This window comes from Trypanosoma melophagium, assembly GCF_022059095.1.
Source record: "Trypanosoma melophagium isolate St. Kilda chromosome Unknown ctg12segment0, whole genome shotgun sequence".
Taxonomy (NCBI): domain Eukaryota; phylum Euglenozoa; class Kinetoplastea; order Trypanosomatida; family Trypanosomatidae; genus Trypanosoma; species Trypanosoma melophagium.
Genome location: NW_027125138.1, coordinates 202,806 through 219,993, shown reverse-complemented (window position 1 = coordinate 219,993; position 17,188 = coordinate 202,806). Strand labels below are relative to the sequence as shown.

The following is a 17,188-nucleotide window of genomic DNA, read 5'->3' as shown; positions in this document are numbered from 1 at the left end:
GACGTGTTAAGCAAAAAGAAAAAAAAAATCAAACAAAATCCAAGTTCGTGTCCATGTGCCATTCATTTTCATTTTTAATCCAGTGTCCACTGCTCACAACCAAACGTTTCTTTGAAACATTTTTCTTTACTTCTTTATTCTTCTCCGAGATGTACATCTGGCTCTGAACACACGCACAGACACACACATATACATATATATATATATATATATATATATATATATATATATGTATACAAAAAAAAAAAAAAAAACGCTCATATAGACAAACAATAAAAACACGAAAAACAAAAAACAAAATTAAGAGAATCATAAACGGGTAATGGGATAATGCGAGAGAGGAGATGTAAGAAAGAAAAACAATAAACAAAAACAAAAACGTTTGAATCTCAAGCTCGACGCGCAAAATGTTGTAAATAAATGAAAAAGAAAACAAGAGAACAGCAAGAAAAATTCACCAGAAGGGAATGGAGGTATCACTTGCAGTTCAAACACAATGCTTCGGCACAAAGACATAACGGCCAAGTGAGAGAAGCATAGTAACAGCGAATAACAGCAAAGCCCGTCATTCTCCTCGTGGGAGAGAGGAGCCATTACACGTGAAAATGCCCATCAGTGTGAGAGGAAACTACGCCAGATCAGATACCACCATCATTGCTGTTATTGTTATTGTTGCTAGTGGTATTGGCGTTATTACCGTTATGACCACTGCCACTGTTATCATTGAAGGTTGCGTTGTTGTACCGGTAATGATTGTGGTGGTACCGACTGCCTTTTTCTCGACCGCCTCGACTTCGTCCTGTCATGCGTATCTTATCCACAAACATCCTCCTCCACCAATCATAGCAATTCATCGCCCACTCACGAAACGCCTTGTCTCCTTGTTCACTCATCTGCGGTGGTTCAGGACACCACTCGTAGATTTCAGGACGCGCACGTCTGTTTCGGTTGTTGCTGCTGTTATTACCATGTGTACCCTCGTCACCGAGGGACTCGGAACGAAGTAAGAGTTCCTCCTTCAACAATTCAATACGACTGTACCAGCGGGTCATCACACTCTTCACGACATCCTCAGGGCGTTTCCCCTTATCGACACCCAGAACAACTAGTGCATCTTTATAAACGAATGGTGGTGGAAGCATTTTTTTAAAACGAAGGACACACTTCGAGAGGTTATGCGATGTAGATAACGGGGGAGTTAATGCATGTGTGTCACCATTCATACCACAGGAGATCCCTGGTTGCAAATGACACAAAACATTTTGGCACGACAGCAAACCTCTATTCCTTTGGCCAGAGAACGGCAATTGTTGCCCAGGGTACATTGGCTGATGCTGATGCTGTTCTTCCAGTACAAACGAAGTTCGTGTGCTCATGTCGTATGAATTTTCAATGTTCGCCACACCATTAGAGAATCTCTTCTTTAGAGAGGGTGGTGTCATAGAATGCGTTGCATTCCACCGAGAAGCATCAAAAAAAGAGTTATGGCTGAACCTGACCACGTAGTCATCATCCTTGTACTGTGACATCTCCGAAGGTGGTAAAAACAACGATGACGGCACAGGAGAATGGTACTGCGCCAACATTCGTGCCTGACTGTGTGGTGTATCATCATAACCAAAGGCATGTGACGTGAGTGCGGGAGACTCCTGCGTTGAGGAGGAAGGGGAAGGCAAATAGAAACCCTTATCGCGGTTCTGCGGCAAAAACTCTGGCGATGTTACAATTTCCTCTATCTGGACCTCATGGTACGGGTTCCACGAGTACCTTTTCTTGCTTAGGTCCACACTGGGGTCACTATCAACGTAAACACTTTCATCGTTGTCGGTAGTGGTGGTGCTTAGGTTCCTGTTGTTTCGCCTGCTTGTGTCCAGAGAAAAGGGGTGCGCATTGGTGCGTGTGACGGATACACACGAGAGATTGGCGACGGATGGCGGTGCGGCCGGCAATGCCTGTGAACCCATTTGCTATCTTCTCTTTTCCGTACCCTGTTGTCACCGATAAGCCAAACCTGTGTTAATAGCAGTTAAAATACCAACAGCAAACAGAAAGAATCCTTTCCTGTTTCACCCGGTCTTTGCGCGCTTATCGCCTTTCTTTGTTTCCTTTTGGTTTTGGTGATCTTCTTTACGAATGAAGAAGAGGAGGAAGAAGAAGAAGAAGCTCGGATTGATTGACACTGACTGCCCCGTCAAAGACAGAGTAAAAATAAAAAGGGAAGAAAGTAGATATGGTGGAGAACGGGATGAGTACAGGAGAGACACATCAACAAAACAAACCCAGTCAAGCAAAGAAACATAACAGCAAACACTCTCCTTCCAAATCCCCCCAACCCAGCATATGTAGAAGTAGGTGCCTGCGTGCAGGTGACGCGCACTCGTGTGAATGTGAAAAGAAAGGAGATCAAAGACACATTTTCTTGTTTTTGTTTTAGTGGCCAAAGAAAATCAGCAAAAGCGGCAAACACAAGTTCTTCACTTGCCCTTTTTTACTTTAATTAGCCATAATATCATTTTATTTTCGTCAGTTGCATGCGTTACAAGAGAGAAGGAAATACAATACAATAATACAGTATGGGAACGTCACTGCCCCATCTCCCCTAGTATGAAAGAGGAGCCCAGAGGGGGAGGATAACGAAAACATAAAACTGCGTTGGGCAGACAGAGAAGGAGCGAGGGGTAAGGAGGGCACACAAAGACATGGAGAGCAAAAAAAAAAAAAAAGAAGCTCCATATATTCCCCCTCTTGCGCACCTCTGCTTCTCTTCGCATAACAAACATGTAGTAATGTAAAGATAGAAATGTGTACACATACATATGTATTTATAGACGTACACGTGTTGCTCTAAAATTGTTAAAATAAACCCGACACTGCAGGGACCGTGCAGCCGGGAAGGTGACCTGTGAGGAATTACAGAAAAAAAAAAAAAAACGAAAAAAAAAAAAAAAAAAAAAAAAAACGCCACACCCACGACCATTGGGAACGGTAGAAGGAAACACGTGAGAGCCGTGCCGCTCCTTCTCTTGTTCTTACTCTCTTACTCTTACTACTGATACGACCAGGGGTACCGATAGTACACTTGAGCAACATCTTGCTCTGGCCTCTGTTGCCACCGATACGCCCCTCTTCCTATAGGCAGTGCATGGCCGGTCTTGGGTGCCGAAGCCGTTCCCGAAAGTCCCGCAGCATCTCCTCCAGCATCATTGACTTTGCCTTACTCCCATTGGACGAGTCTCCGCCGTTTGCCAAGACCTGCGCAACAGGCAGTGGGTGTACGCGGAACGCAGGACTCCGTTGGGCGGCGGACTCAACACCACTCGTGTGATTCACACAGCCATGCCGCGGTAATGCCACAACGGGGAGAGTGCTTGGCAGTGCGAGCAGCAACAGCAGGAACGGAAGTGGGAGGAAGGAGAAGAAGGCAATGCCCCGCTGGGCCTTTGGTGTGAATACTCTGGCGAGTTTACGGCATTCTCTACCTGGACCCCATAGTACGGGTTCCACGAGTACCTTTTGTAACGTACCAAGTACTTTGTGCGGGGTTGCCTCACGGAGTTATTATTATTATTAGTATTATTGTTGTCGTTGTCGGTAGTGGTGGTTCTTAGGTTCCTGTTGTTTCGCCTGCTTGTGTCCAGAGAAAAGGGGTGCGCATTGGTGCGTGTGACGGATACACACGAGATATTGGCGACGGATGGCGGTGCGGCCGGCAATGCCTGTGAACCCATTTGCTATCTTCTCTTTTCCGTACCCTGTTGTCACCGATAAGCCAAACCTGTGTTAATAGCAGTTAAAAATACCAACAGCAAACAGAAAGAATCCTTTCCTGTTTCACCCGGTCTTTGCGCGCTTATCGCCTTTCTTTGTTTCCTTTTGGTTTTGGTGATCTTCTTTACGAATGAAGAAGAGGAGGAAGAAGAAGAAGAAGCTCGGATTGATTGACACTGACTGCCCCGTCAAAGACAGAGTAAAAATAAAAAAGGGAAGAAAGTAGATATGGTGGAGAACGGGATGAGTACAGGAGAGACACATCAACAAAACAAACCCAGTCAAGCAAAGAAACATAACAGCGAACACTCTCCTTCCAAATCCCTCCAACCCAGCATATGTAGAAGTAGGTGCCTGCGTGCAGGTGACGCGCACTCGTGTGAATGTGAAAAAGAAAGGAGATCAAAGACACATTTTCTTGTTTTTGTTTTAGTGGCCAAAGAAAATCAGCAAAAGCGGCAAACACAAGTTCTTCACTTGCCCTTTTTTACTTTAATTAGCCATAATATCATTTTATTTTCGTCAGTTGCATGCGTTACAAGAGAGAAGGAAATACAATACAATAATACAGTATGGGAACGTCACTGCCCCATCTCCCCTAGTATGAAAGAGGAGCCCAGAGGGGGAGAATAACGAAAACATAAAACTGCGTTGGGCAGACAGAGAAGGAGCGAGGGGTAAGGAGGGCACACAAAGACATGGAGAGCAAAAAAAAAAAAAAGAAGCTCCATATATTCCCCCTCTTGCGCACCTCTGCTTCTCTTCGCATAACAAACATGTAGTAATGTAAAGATAGAAATGTGTACACATACATATGTATTTATAGACGTACACGTGTTGCTCTAAAATTGTTAAAATAAACCCGACACTGCAGGGACCGTGCAGCCGGGAAGGTGACCTGTGAGGAATTACAGAAAAAAAAAAAAAAAAAAAAAAAAAAAAAAAAGAAAAAACGCCACACCCACGACCATTGGGAACGGTAGAAGGAAACACGTGAGAGCCGTGCCGCTCCTTCTCTTGTTCTTACTCTCTTACTCTTACTACTGATACGACCAGGGGTACCGATAGTACACTTGAGCAACATCTTGCTCTGGCCTCTGTTGCCACCGATACGCCCCTCTTCCTATAGGCAGTGCATGGCCGGTCTTGGGTGCCGAAGCCGTTCCCGAAAGTCCCGCAGCATCTCCTCCAGCATCATTGACTTTGCCGTACTCCCATTGGACGAGTCTCCGCCGTTTGCCAAGACCTGCGCAACAGGCAGTGGGTGTACGCGGAACGCAGGACTCCGTTGGGCGGCGGACTCAACACCACTCGTGTGATTCACACAGCCATGCCGCGGTAATGCCACAACGGGGGAGAGTGCTTGGCAGTGCGAGCAGCAACAGCAGGAACGGAAGTGGGAGGAAGGAGAAGAAGGCAATGCCCCGCTGGGCCTTTGGTGTGAATACTCTGGCGAGTTTACGGCATTCTCTACCTGGACCCCATAGTACGGGTTCCACGAGTACCTTTTGTAACGTACCAAGTACTTTGTGCGGGGTTGCCTCACGGAGTTATTATTATTATTAGTATTATTGTTGTCGTTGTCGGTAGTGGTGGTTCTTAGGTTCCTGTTGTTTCGCCTGCTTGTGTCCAGAGAAAAGGGGTGCGCATTGGTGCGTGTGACGGATACACACGAGATATTGGCGACGGATGGCGGTGCGGCCGGCAATGCCTGTGAACCCATTTGCTATCTTCTCTTTTCCGTACCCTGTTGTCACCGATAAGCCAAACCTGTGTTAATAGCAGTTAAAAATACCAACAGCAAACAGAAAGAATCCTTTCCTGTTTCACCCGGTCTTTGCGCGCTTATCGCCTTTCTTTGTTTCCTTTTGGTTTTGGTGATCTTCTTTACGAATGAAGAAGAGGAGGAAGAAGAAGAAGAAGCTCGGATTGATTGACACTGACTGCCCCGTCAAAGACAGAGTAAAAATAAAAAAGGGAAGAAAGTAGATATGGTGGAGAACGGGATGAGTACAGGAGAGACACATCAACAAAACAAACCCAGTCAAGCAAAGAAACATAACAGCAAACACTCTCCTTCCAAATCCCCCCAACCCAGCATATGTAGAAGTAGGTGCCTGCGTGCAGGTGACGCGCACTCGTGTGAATGTGAAAAAGAAAGGAGATCAAAGACACATTTTCTTGTTTTTGTTTTAGTGGCCAAAGAAAATCAGCAAAAGCGGCAAACACAAGTTCTTCACTTGCCCTTTTTTACTTTAATTAGCCATAATATCATTTTATTTTCGTCAGTTGCATGCGTTACAAGAGAGAAGGAAATACAATACAATAATACAGTATGGGAACGTCACTGCCCCATCTCCCCTAGTATGAAAGAGGAGCCCAGAGGGGGAGAATAACGAAAACATAAAACTGCGTTGGGCAGACAGAGAAGGAGCGAGGGGTAAGGAGGGCACACAAAGACATGGAGAGCAAAAAAAAAAAAAGAAGCTCCATATATTCCCCCTCTTGCGCACCTCTGCCTCTCTTCGCATAACAAACATGTAGTAATGTAAAGATAGAAATGTGTACACATACATATGTATTTATAGACGTACACGTGTTGCTCTAAAATTGTTAAAATAAACCCGACACTGCAGGGACCGTGCAGCCGGGAAGGTGACCTGTGAGGAATTACAGAAAAAAAAAAAAAACGAAAAAAAAAAAAGAAAAAAAGAAAAAACGCCACACCCACGACCATTAGGAACGGTAGAAGGAAACACGTGAGAGCCGTGCCGCTCCTTCTCTTGTTCTTACTCTCTTACTCTTACTACTGATACGACCAGGGGTACCGATAGTACACTTGATGAGTTTGTTGTTGGTGGTTCATGAACATTACTTGATTGTACTGACATTTAACGTGTTGAGGTGTTGACATTATGTGGTGTGTCTGTGATTGCCCTAACTGTTGTTGTGCGTGCCCGTGATGCCTGTTGTCCCTTATTTGCGACTGGTATTGTTGTCGTTGATGTATCATTAGCAGTTGATCATTGCCTTGGAGTTTAAACGGAGGTGGTGCAGTGTAATATGGCGGTGGTGAGTACATATACTGTTGTGGATCATGATGCTTCTGGCATTCCCGCAACGGTAAATGAAATTGTTGTTCCTGTTGATCTCGTAAGAGTGGCGTGGCCTCTTGGTGTCGTTGTTTTTGTTTTTGTTGTTTTTGTTTTTGCTGTTGCTGCCGTTGTCGACTTCTCCCTCTTCTTTCCTCTACTTCTTGTTGTTTTTCTGTTTCTTTTTGCTGCCGAGAGCGTATATCCCGCCACGATTTCCGATTCTCTCTTCTCCTTCTCGCTTTCCTTGACAACTGCTGTTTCCGCCGCATCTCAATAAGGGTCATTAACTGCTGCGGTAATTTGTAAGCGGGCTCAATTGTGCGTTTATACCACCTTTTGGCACGGTCCACATCACTTTCTGTTATCACTCTCATATATGGATCCCAACTGTACTTTCTCAGGCACGGCGTGAATTTCATCGGAATCTGAAGGGAGCGCATATATATAGCGTAGTCCTTACTACTGACGATTTCGCGTGGTGGTGTTAGTATTAGCGGTACGTCCTTAAGTTCATCCGCATACTCATCGTAGCCAATAGTTATGGGTGGAATAGACACCGGCGTCTCATTGCTCATGCGGCTTTAGAATAATAATAGTATTGACAATTTAACAATCTCTACAAATAACAAGTAAACCCAAGGTTGTTTTTTTAAGGCAATATGTTTGGGTATGTACGTTTGTGTAGAAGTATTTATTTTAAGAAATTTGAGTTGCTTGTTAGCGTGGATAATCTTCCTTTTGGTTTTATTTTTATTGCTTGCTAAACGTTATGAATAGTGGGTGGTGCACTAAATGGAGTTATCGGGAACTACAATGCAAAAAAAAAAAAAACAGAAGAAAAGGAATATTGATAACAACACATCGTACAAACGAATAATAATAATAATAATAATAATAATAATAATAATAATAATAATAATAATAATAATAACAATACAATTTATGTATCTAAATGGAGTTTCACCCTTCTCACTAATATTATATGAAACAGCACTTCGAAAAAAAAAACAAAACAGGATGCACATAAACTCATGGGAAGAAACACGCAAAGGATATGAGATTGAGAGAACTAAAAAAAACAAAAACAAAAACAAAAACACAAACAACAAAAAACGTTATTCCAAAAGTGATTCAATTATTCTTCTTTTACTCCGCTTTGGATCTCATGCTGTTCATTTTCGCCTGACGTTCTATGGTTTCCTATATAGCGATTATTGAGCAATATATATATATGATTCTTTTTTTTTCTGTTTTCACTCTTTATGACATTTTAAGTGCTCCTTCTTCTGCTCTTTTCCATTATGCATTAATTCATTCCACCCATGAATAACAACACCAGCACCATGGAAAAAACAAGCCTGTGATAGCACATAATAAATAATAATAATAATAATAATAAGACAGGAAGGTGGGGGGAATGACAGCAGCGGGTACACCTACATGCGCTGAAAGCGAAAGTTACGCAAATACTACAATTTTTATTTGTTACTTTGTTTTTTCTTCTACTTTCTTCTATTTCCCTTTCCTTCATGTCCTTACTTCAAACACCAACGCTCTCACAAACACCCATGAGGATAGAAAGAGAAGGGAGAAGGAAAAGATGCATAATATCGGTATATGAAGCTATAAATAAAATACCGAAAAAAGGAAAAAAAAGGAGGAAAAGAAAACCGCATAAAAGACGATAAGATTTTTGAACATGAACCTATATAAATATATATGCTTCTTATGAAAGAAAAACATAGCAAAAACAAAAAAAAAGGGGTGGGGGTGGGGGAAATGATAGCAAAGGGCATATAAAGGCAGCAAAGTGGAAGAGAGAGACGAATAGTAACTGTTTCACGCACTAGCAATGGAAATAATAACAACCCTGATAATATATTAAGTAGTAATAACGTTACAAGTAGGAAAAAAAAACTAGCAATGATAATACGCTTTACTTCCATTTTGTAATGCGCATAGATACATCATTTGGGCACCTTCTTTTCTCTTTAACGTATAAATAAAAAAAAAAAAAAAATATATATATATATATATATATATATATATATATACTTAGAAAGAGGGGTACACACATATGTTACCTATGGTGAATATAAAAGAAAACAAGATGTTCTCCCTCCCTTTTCTTATTTTTTTCCCTTTCTTCCTTACACATTTTACTAAATTCGCGTTTACTGCAGCATCTATCACAAACAACAATAACAGTGAGGATCACTGCGCTAAAGACGAGATACGACATTCCTGTTCCAGTGGATTTTCACATTTTATCGCTTATACCGGACATATACACATAGATTCTATTCCTTTTATTTTTCTTTAAAGGGGTAGGATAAGCTTTTATCACCCCTTTATTATTATTATTATTATTATTATTATTATTATTATTATTCCTTTGTCTCCATTCTGCCTTTATTTCCCGTCAACTCCCTACAAACCACAATTACCCTTATTCACATACACTGCACTTTGGCTAATTCACTGACTAACTGACTGATTCACTTTCACTCCGCCTCCCCCTCTCCCCTAATCATTATCACAATTACCCATAGACACACTCTTTCTTTCACCCAACCCTACCCCATTCTCTCTTCTCTATTCTACTTTCCATATATATATATATATGTATATATATTAGGACTTCCATATGAATGGTGGTGTATGTGTAACGACACTACGTAACGGACCCGGCATCCGCCGATCTACCTTTGCCCGCAGCTGCCGATCCATCGCGTGGGATTCCTGCAATAACGCCTCCCGCACAACATTTCCACGTTCCGGGTACTCCGCGAGGGCGTTGGCGCGACGCAGTGCGGCCTCCTCCGCCAATACCGCCTGCAGCCACTCCGCCGACTGTTCCCAGAGCGTACGCCGCCCACACCGCACATTGTGCTCCGGCCGCACCCAATGGGACACACTCAACGGAGAGGGGGAGGAAGCGGAAGTAGTAGTAGTATTAGTTGTATTGGTCGTTGTACACGGGCGGTGCTCGCGTGGGAGGGAGACGGCGTAATGGCGAGAAGGGAAATGGGGATACTCCGGTACAAACTGGATATTATCATCCACACTAGAGTACGAGTTGGCACCCATAACAGCAGGCGTAGTAGTTCCACTAGTAGTAGTAGTAATATCCTCCACGTCAGCTATTCGGTTGGGATGGGGTATAGAGTTAGGTTGGGGCGTGATATGGATATCCTCTGAGATGCAGAAGTTATCTGCATACGCCCAGGTAGATTCATATCGGGCGGGATAATCTACACTAATACGAACATCATATAAATCTCCACTTGGCTCATCCTCAGAGCGACCACCGTAGAGAAAGAAGCGAAGCCCAGTTTGTATGGGATCTACACACATAGCAGCCATGGTACGAGCATCTGGTATGCAAGGTGGAATATCCTTCACTAATTCCCAGTTGCGGGATCCCACAGTATTTAACAATGGATGCTCTTCCATATTCTCTGATTGAAGACCTGACGATGTTGTCTCAGGTGTACTAAAGTAATTGGGTGGAAATGGTAATAATGCAGAGTCGGTGTCCACACGTGCCGTTCGCCATATATGACGCATGTAGTTATAGATATGAACATCATTGTGTGTCTCAAGAATTCCTTCACCAACTAAGGTAAATCCACCATGCACAATAATATCTGTTCCACAACACACCATTACTGCCCCTGTTCTCCATAATGCTGAGCTATTGTGTTTCTTACATCTGTGTGGGTTTGGCGTAGGAGATTTACACCGTAGTCGATCACGCCGTATTTCAAGTATATTCTTTACAAACTCCATAATACGTTTACCTGGGGCAGGATCATATGGAAACAGAATGAACTCCCGCATGTACCGTAGAGGGGTCTCTTTCCGCACCATCACCCATTGTCGGGTGTATGTATTGAGTATCCAAAGATCATTGTAGAAGGAAGTACTATCACGACCCCCAAAGACAAATAAAAAAAAATCATTACTTACAGCTGAGCAAGGTCGTCGTCTACCTGGAAATATACTTGTAGGGATCATTGGCAACTCTTCCACTAAACGTTGATCTTCTTCCTTATAATGTGTACGACCACTTGAGGGAGGTGGGACAGTCAAATACAAAAAGTATGTGTTATTGAACGGCTTATCATCTTGCATCCCACCAAATAAAACTACTACTTCAATTCTCTCACTGGATTTTTTTCCGGTTGATACGGATGGAGAGGACAGCTTAACGCTTGTTTTTTCACCAGTTTTTTTGCTATTATCGCTGCTGCTTTCATCACCCTTATTTCCACCACCACCACTATTATTATTATTATTATTATTATTATTATTATTATTATTATTATTATTATTATTATTATTGCTATTATAGTGGTTATTATCATAATAATTACCTTTCCTCTCACTTCCATGGGGTACCTGTAGAGGAATACGCACTGTCTGTGCAATAGATCCCCACATATTGGGAAGTGGAATAGTGAGCTGCAGTCTCGTCCACAGTCGCCGCTCAATATCAAGTTGATACGCTGAGATCGCGGAAGCCCTATTACCATTGGTGATACCACCATGCACAAACAAGAAACGTCCACCCGAAAAGAGGGTTCCACTTTGCCCAAACGCCTTTGGTGGCATCCCATCATCTCTAATAGATCCTTCATCACGCATTGTCTCTGTTCCAGCCCGAGATGACGACTCTACTAGAGTGGGAATCCCATAACAGTCAAGCTGCACCCATCGCTGTGCATCAATTAAATACTCCCATGTATCATTAAGGAGATCCGCCGGGCCAACGCCAAGTCCACCGTGGAGAATAAGACTGCGGCGGGGGACGCAAGAAAGTAAGAGATGTCCACTGCGAGGCGGCGGTACTTGATTCAACGGCTGTCGCAGTTCCTCCGCTGAGTGTAGGGAACTTGATCTTATACTCTCAACTGTTGTACGATCCGCAATAAATGATGATGATGATGATTTGTAATCTTTGTTTTTCTCTTTTGCCTCACAACTACCTTCTACTTGCGTCAATGGGGTGGTGGTGGTGTCTGTTCTCTGGAAGGGAATTTCATTTTTAACACTGCCATGGAGGTGAAAGTATGCCATTTTGTAATCTGGCTCTAGGGCTGCTAATACATTACCCCGCACATTTACTTTCACCATGGTAGACTGACTAAAAATGGTATTGTTTTCCGACATTTGATGATTTGCCTCTTTTTTTTTTCTTCTAGTTGTTTTTCTTTTTCTTACTTTCTTCTCTTGACTTGTTGTAAATTATTTTTTCCTTAATTGTATTTGGTGTTTTTCTTTTTTTTTTACTCTTTTTTCCTTTGCTTTTATTTTCTGAACGTTTTCTCACCTTAGAAAAAACTTTTATTGTGTTCGGGGACGCACAGAAAAACCTTTCCCTTAGTCCCCCCTTACACAATACGCTCTTGTACAAATAGAGCCTCCACCCACCTTTTTTTTTCTTGCGAATACTTCTTTCTGCTCTGTATTATATATATATATATATAATACAAATGGAGAACAGTAAATACCTAAGATACAGTCAAATAAACGAAAAGAAGATCAAGAAAAAGAAAAAAAAAAAACACACACACACACACAGACACTTTAACAACAATAGAATCCCATGTGTACAGAGGTCAAAAATACACCTTTCTCTTTCTCTTACATGTGTAAATATATATATATATATATATATATATATATATATATATATATATATATATACAGATAGAGATATAAATACAGATAGAGATATAAATACATAGACATACACACACTCTCGTACTCTCCATATTTATTCATCCATATATGTATAGTTGCAGATGTACAGACAACTCGTTGGGTGTTCGTTTCCAGAGAACTACAGAGTTACACACACACAGACAAAGAAAGTAGAGAGAACTAAAACCACAACGAACAAGAGTGAGCAAACACCAAGTAAGAAAAAAAAAAATGGAGGATACCACTACTAATAATAACCCCAAATTGTAAAACCCTGAAGGGTACGAATTTATTTACTTTTCAATGCCTTTTTATTTCTATTTCTTTGGCGGTGGTGAGTAAAAAGTGGAATTGTATCATTGCATATGGGATTAGTAGACAGCCGTGCGTATATAATATATATATATATATATATATATAATCATTGAACTGGAGAGGGATGAAGTACTGTAGCAAAAAAAAAAAAAGGAAAATCAAAAAAAAAAGAGACAAACGTCACATGATTCATATATAGGGAAAACAAATATAAGCAAATAAACAAATAAATAAATAATAAACAAATAAATACATATAATAGTACTGATACATATACATACAGTAATATATATCGCTCAGGTAATATATAACTTATCTCTTTCTTTTTTTTTCTCTCTCACACACATACACATACATATACCTATATATACGGAAAATGTTCTCTGTGTTTGCTTCTCTTGTGATATGGAATACAGTTACGTGCGCTCTCTTCTGCTGTTTACGTCTGCCCGTTGGAACCGAGCAATACCAATTTGCAACAGCAGCAAGAAATAAAGAAAGAACGAAAAAAAAAACACAGAGGGCATGAGGGGTTCAAGGAAAGAAGAAAAACAATAGCAATAATAATAATAATAATAATAATAATAATAATAATAATAATAATAATAATAATAATAATAATAATAATAATAATAATAATAATAATAATAATAATAATAATAATAATAATAATAATAATAATAATAATAATAATAATAATAATAATAATAATAATAATAATAATAATAATAATAATAATAATATTAATAATAACAATAACAGTCAAATGTGTAGTTCAAGCACCCCTACCACACAGAGTCACCTACAGTAGACTGACTTACATGCAAATCATAATAGTAAATAATAGCCGTACTGAGAAACGGAGAACACTTCCCCCCTCAATGGGAATCGCAATAAGAGGTGTATAACTCAAACGAAAAAAAAGTAAGAAAAAAAGCATATAGCTCTATACATTACACGGACGATCGTATTAAAACAACAACAACAACAACAAAAGACAAAGAAGATTCACATATATTTCATTTTTCTTCCACCTTCACAGCATATATTCACTAGTTGCTAGTCTGTACCTCATCTCCACCATTCCTCTCCATCATTCTTCTTACTTTATTTTCTCTATACTCTTCGCTCTACTCTACGTGCGTAATGGGTCCATGTGCATTTATCTTTTCTATTCATTATATATATATATATATTAGTGGGTATATCTGAGGGAATGGGGGTAGTGGATGAGAGACAAGCAATGCTATCGGGGTTTAGAAGTGATACCACATGAGTACATCAATCTTCTCAACGATAGTACTACCGAAAGGGATAATAAAAAGTATATATATATATATATATGTATCAATACAGGCATCAAAGTTATCGTAAGAAGAAAAACCAAAAGAGACGACAAGCGAGAAAAAAAAAAAGATACCAGGAAGAAGAAGTTCATCAACAAAACAATGAAGCGAAGGGGAAAATATAAAAAATATAAAGAGAAAAGGAGTAAAAAACAAAAAGCCAAGAAAATAAAGAGAGGAATAAAAATACGTGGATAAACTACCAAATAAACAAATAAAAACGAGAAAACGGTACCACCCCGCACAAGACTCTATAATGTACGTAGGGGAACAAAGACAGCGTTGCGGGAGTAAAAAAAAAAACAAACAAGCAATCAAAAAAGAGGAAAAAAACAAAAACTGGGAAATAACTGCGTAGATAGAAAGAAAAAAAGGAATAAAAAAGCAATGGGGTTCATAGGCGTATCGTTCCGTGTATTACCGGCGAAAAGGCATCAATCGTAATATAAAAAAAAAGAGGTTCTGATAACTGAGAATGAGACGAAGGAACAACGTATATAAAGGAAAACAAAAAAGGAAGAATAATAATGCGTTTCGGCACACACAAGCCCTCTTTTCCTTTTTGTTTTTGCTCTTTCTCTATTTATACGTACTCCATATACTCTCAAACAAGACCTTTTTTTTCTTCTTCTGTTGTATATAAATATATACCGATCATATCCGCATATAAAACAAAGTACGCATATACTTCTTTATATGGGCCAAACAAACTTATATAAATTCTCACAAGAGGCACCGACAGACAGACAAATAATAATAATAATAATAATAATAATAATAATAATAATAATAATAATAACACACCCACATATTATTAAGACTGTGGGCTAACAGTACTCTGACTCACCGATGTTTCCCCTACTTGTGGTTCTTTTTCTATCGCTCGCAGAATGTTGTTCGTCACTGCAGAGGATTCCTGCAGGTTAGTATTAGAAGAGGGAAGAGTCGCCTTTAACGTTGGTGTTGGCGGTTTATTCACTGAATTGGCAAACTGCACTGCGTTCTGCTGATTAACACCTTGATAGTAGTAGTACTGCTGCTGTTGCTGTACTTGCTGCTGTTTTTGAGGGAAAAACTGTTGTTGTAACTGCTGCAACTGTTGTAATTGTTGTAATTGCTGCAACTGTTGCAATTGTTGTAATTGCTGTAACTGTAATTGTTGCTGTTGCTGTTGCTGTTGTTGTTGTTCGCCCTGGGCGAGTACGATAAGCCGCGCGAGTACCCCGAGTTCCTGCACATTCAATCCCATCACACTTCCCTGCGATGCCTGGGCGAATTGCGATAATGCCATAAAAGATGCCGCGGCATCTGTTGCCTGCTGTTGTTGTTGTTGTTGTTGTTGCAGTAATTGCTCCACTCGCAGTGCGGCGGCGGGATCATATGTTGATTGGGCGTTGTACGCCAGCGGGAGACTAACAAACGGCGGCTGCGATTGCACATTCCAGCCACTACGCACAGGTTGCTGCGGTGGAGAGAGTGACGGCCTGCTGTTATTATTCATACTCATACTCATATTATTCATAATATTCGTAGTTGTGTTATTGGTGTTATTCACAGCCGTTGTGGCATCGCCTGCCATAACGAGATCTGGATACGGCGGTGGTGGAATATCGGCGGCGGTGTATGCCATCGTATACGCCGGCAACGCATTTGCGGGAATAGTCGCAGAGGCACCAGCAAGAGATGTAAATAATTGATGTTGAAGGGCGTGGGCGTGTTGGCGATGGACAACATCGTTATTATTATTATTATTATTGTGGCGTTTGCCTGAATTGCCGTGTGCACTTCCACGTCTAGAGCTGCCACTATTACTTGTGGCGGAACTGCGTTTAGGTGCAATGTGTCTTAATTCCTCTTTTTGTTGTAATGGCTGTTGTTGTTGTTGTAATTGTTGGGCGCGGAGTCGGTGTTCTTCCATTAATGCTAATATCTCCTCTTTTGGAAATACCCGGTGTGGGAGTACACCCAACATGCTGGGGGGATGTTGTTCTTTAGATGTGTGCACACTCTCTTTTTCTTCTTTTTCTTTTTCTTTTTCTTCTTTTTCTTTTTCTTCTTTTTCTTTTTCTTCTTTTTCTTTTTCTTCCTTCGGTTCTTCTTCTTGAGAAGACTGTGGTGTTTCCTCATTGCGTTCCTTCACTGCCTGTGCAGTTTCCTCATCTTCCTTACGGGACGACGGTTCCACCTCTTGCGGTACATCTTCATCTTTCTTTGTCTGATGGGCACTGTTATTATTATTCTCTTCCTCTCCTTTATTCTTCTTCCTTTCTTCTTCTTTTTGTGTTTCTTGTTGTTGATTCTCTGTCGTGTTTACTGTGGATGTTGGTGAATTTGTGTTAGTGCTGCTCTCCACAGTTCCCGTTTCTTTTACTTCCTCGTTTTTATTATTCTTATTATTATCATCATTATCTCTATGTTGTTCTGGTTGTTCCATGATGATGGCAGTTGCTGGTCTGAAGAGAAACCCGCTAACGATGGAATGGATGGATTGCAAATAGAAAGAGAGAGCCAGTGTTGTTGTTTCTATTATTCCCAGAGACTTCCATAATATAATAATTATTAATTGTAGTATTGTGTATAAAGAAGAAATAAGAGAAAAAAAAAAAAGAAAAATAAGATATATATATATATATATGAATAATATATATACATATATATATATACATATATATATATATATTAGTGGAGGTACAACCTCCTCTTGTGTGCAGATAATATTAGCAGCATATAAATATAACTATAAATATATAAATATTCCCCCAGACGAAAATAATAATAGTAAAAATACTAAAAAAAAATTCAATTCCCTATCCACTTCTAATACTATCACCACTACTATTACGAGTACTGTTATTATTATTGTTCATTACTATTTATCACTACTCTGTCGTGAAGGTATTCCCCAAAGACGACGATACACAGTGTGCATACAGTCTCAAGAAATTAATATCAACA

At 40.4% G+C, this 17,188-nt stretch overlaps 6 protein-coding genes across 6 annotated transcripts; all 6 read right to left on the bottom strand.

Annotated features, from left to right (window-relative positions):
- Nucleotides 1-638: 638 nt before the first annotated feature.
- Nucleotides 639-1,964, bottom strand: LSM04_007538 (uncharacterized protein; the record flags this gene model as incomplete). The annotated part of the gene is made up of 1 exon (XM_067332383.1): nucleotides 639-1,964. One exon carries the CDS (start codon nucleotides 1,962-1,964, stop codon nucleotides 639-641), a length of 1,326 nt encoding a protein of 441 aa, XP_067194405.1.
- Nucleotides 1,965-3,129: 1,165 nt separating this feature from the next.
- On the bottom strand, nucleotides 3,130-3,728 carry LSM04_003840 (uncharacterized protein; the record flags this gene model as incomplete). Its single annotated transcript, XM_067332372.1, has 2 exons — nucleotides 3,130-3,510; nucleotides 3,675-3,728. 2 exons carry the CDS (start codon nucleotides 3,726-3,728, stop codon nucleotides 3,130-3,132), a joined length of 435 nt encoding a protein of 144 aa, XP_067194323.1.
- A 1,163-nt stretch (nucleotides 3,729-4,891) lies between these two features.
- Nucleotides 4,892-5,491, bottom strand: LSM04_005881 (uncharacterized protein; the record flags this gene model as incomplete). Its single annotated transcript, XM_067332361.1, has 1 exon — nucleotides 4,892-5,491. One exon carries the CDS (start codon nucleotides 5,489-5,491, stop codon nucleotides 4,892-4,894), a length of 600 nt encoding a protein of 199 aa, XP_067194369.1.
- A 1,083-nt stretch (nucleotides 5,492-6,574) lies between these two features.
- Nucleotides 6,575-7,438, bottom strand: LSM04_001244 (uncharacterized protein; the record flags this gene model as incomplete). The annotated part of the gene is made up of 1 exon (XM_067332350.1): nucleotides 6,575-7,438. One exon carries the CDS (start codon nucleotides 7,436-7,438, stop codon nucleotides 6,575-6,577), a length of 864 nt encoding a protein of 287 aa, XP_067194263.1.
- A 2,059-nt stretch (nucleotides 7,439-9,497) lies between these two features.
- LSM04_007833 (uncharacterized protein) lies at nucleotides 9,498-12,038 on the bottom strand (the record flags this gene model as incomplete). Its single annotated transcript, XM_067332339.1, has 1 exon — nucleotides 9,498-12,038. One exon carries the CDS (start codon nucleotides 12,036-12,038, stop codon nucleotides 9,498-9,500), a length of 2,541 nt encoding a protein of 846 aa, XP_067194410.1.
- A 3,009-nt stretch (nucleotides 12,039-15,047) lies between these two features.
- LSM04_000870 (uncharacterized protein) lies at nucleotides 15,048-16,667 on the bottom strand (the record flags this gene model as incomplete). Its single annotated transcript, XM_067332328.1, has 1 exon — nucleotides 15,048-16,667. One exon carries the CDS (start codon nucleotides 16,665-16,667, stop codon nucleotides 15,048-15,050), a length of 1,620 nt encoding a protein of 539 aa, XP_067194256.1.
- Nucleotides 16,668-17,188: the final 521 nt, after the last annotated feature.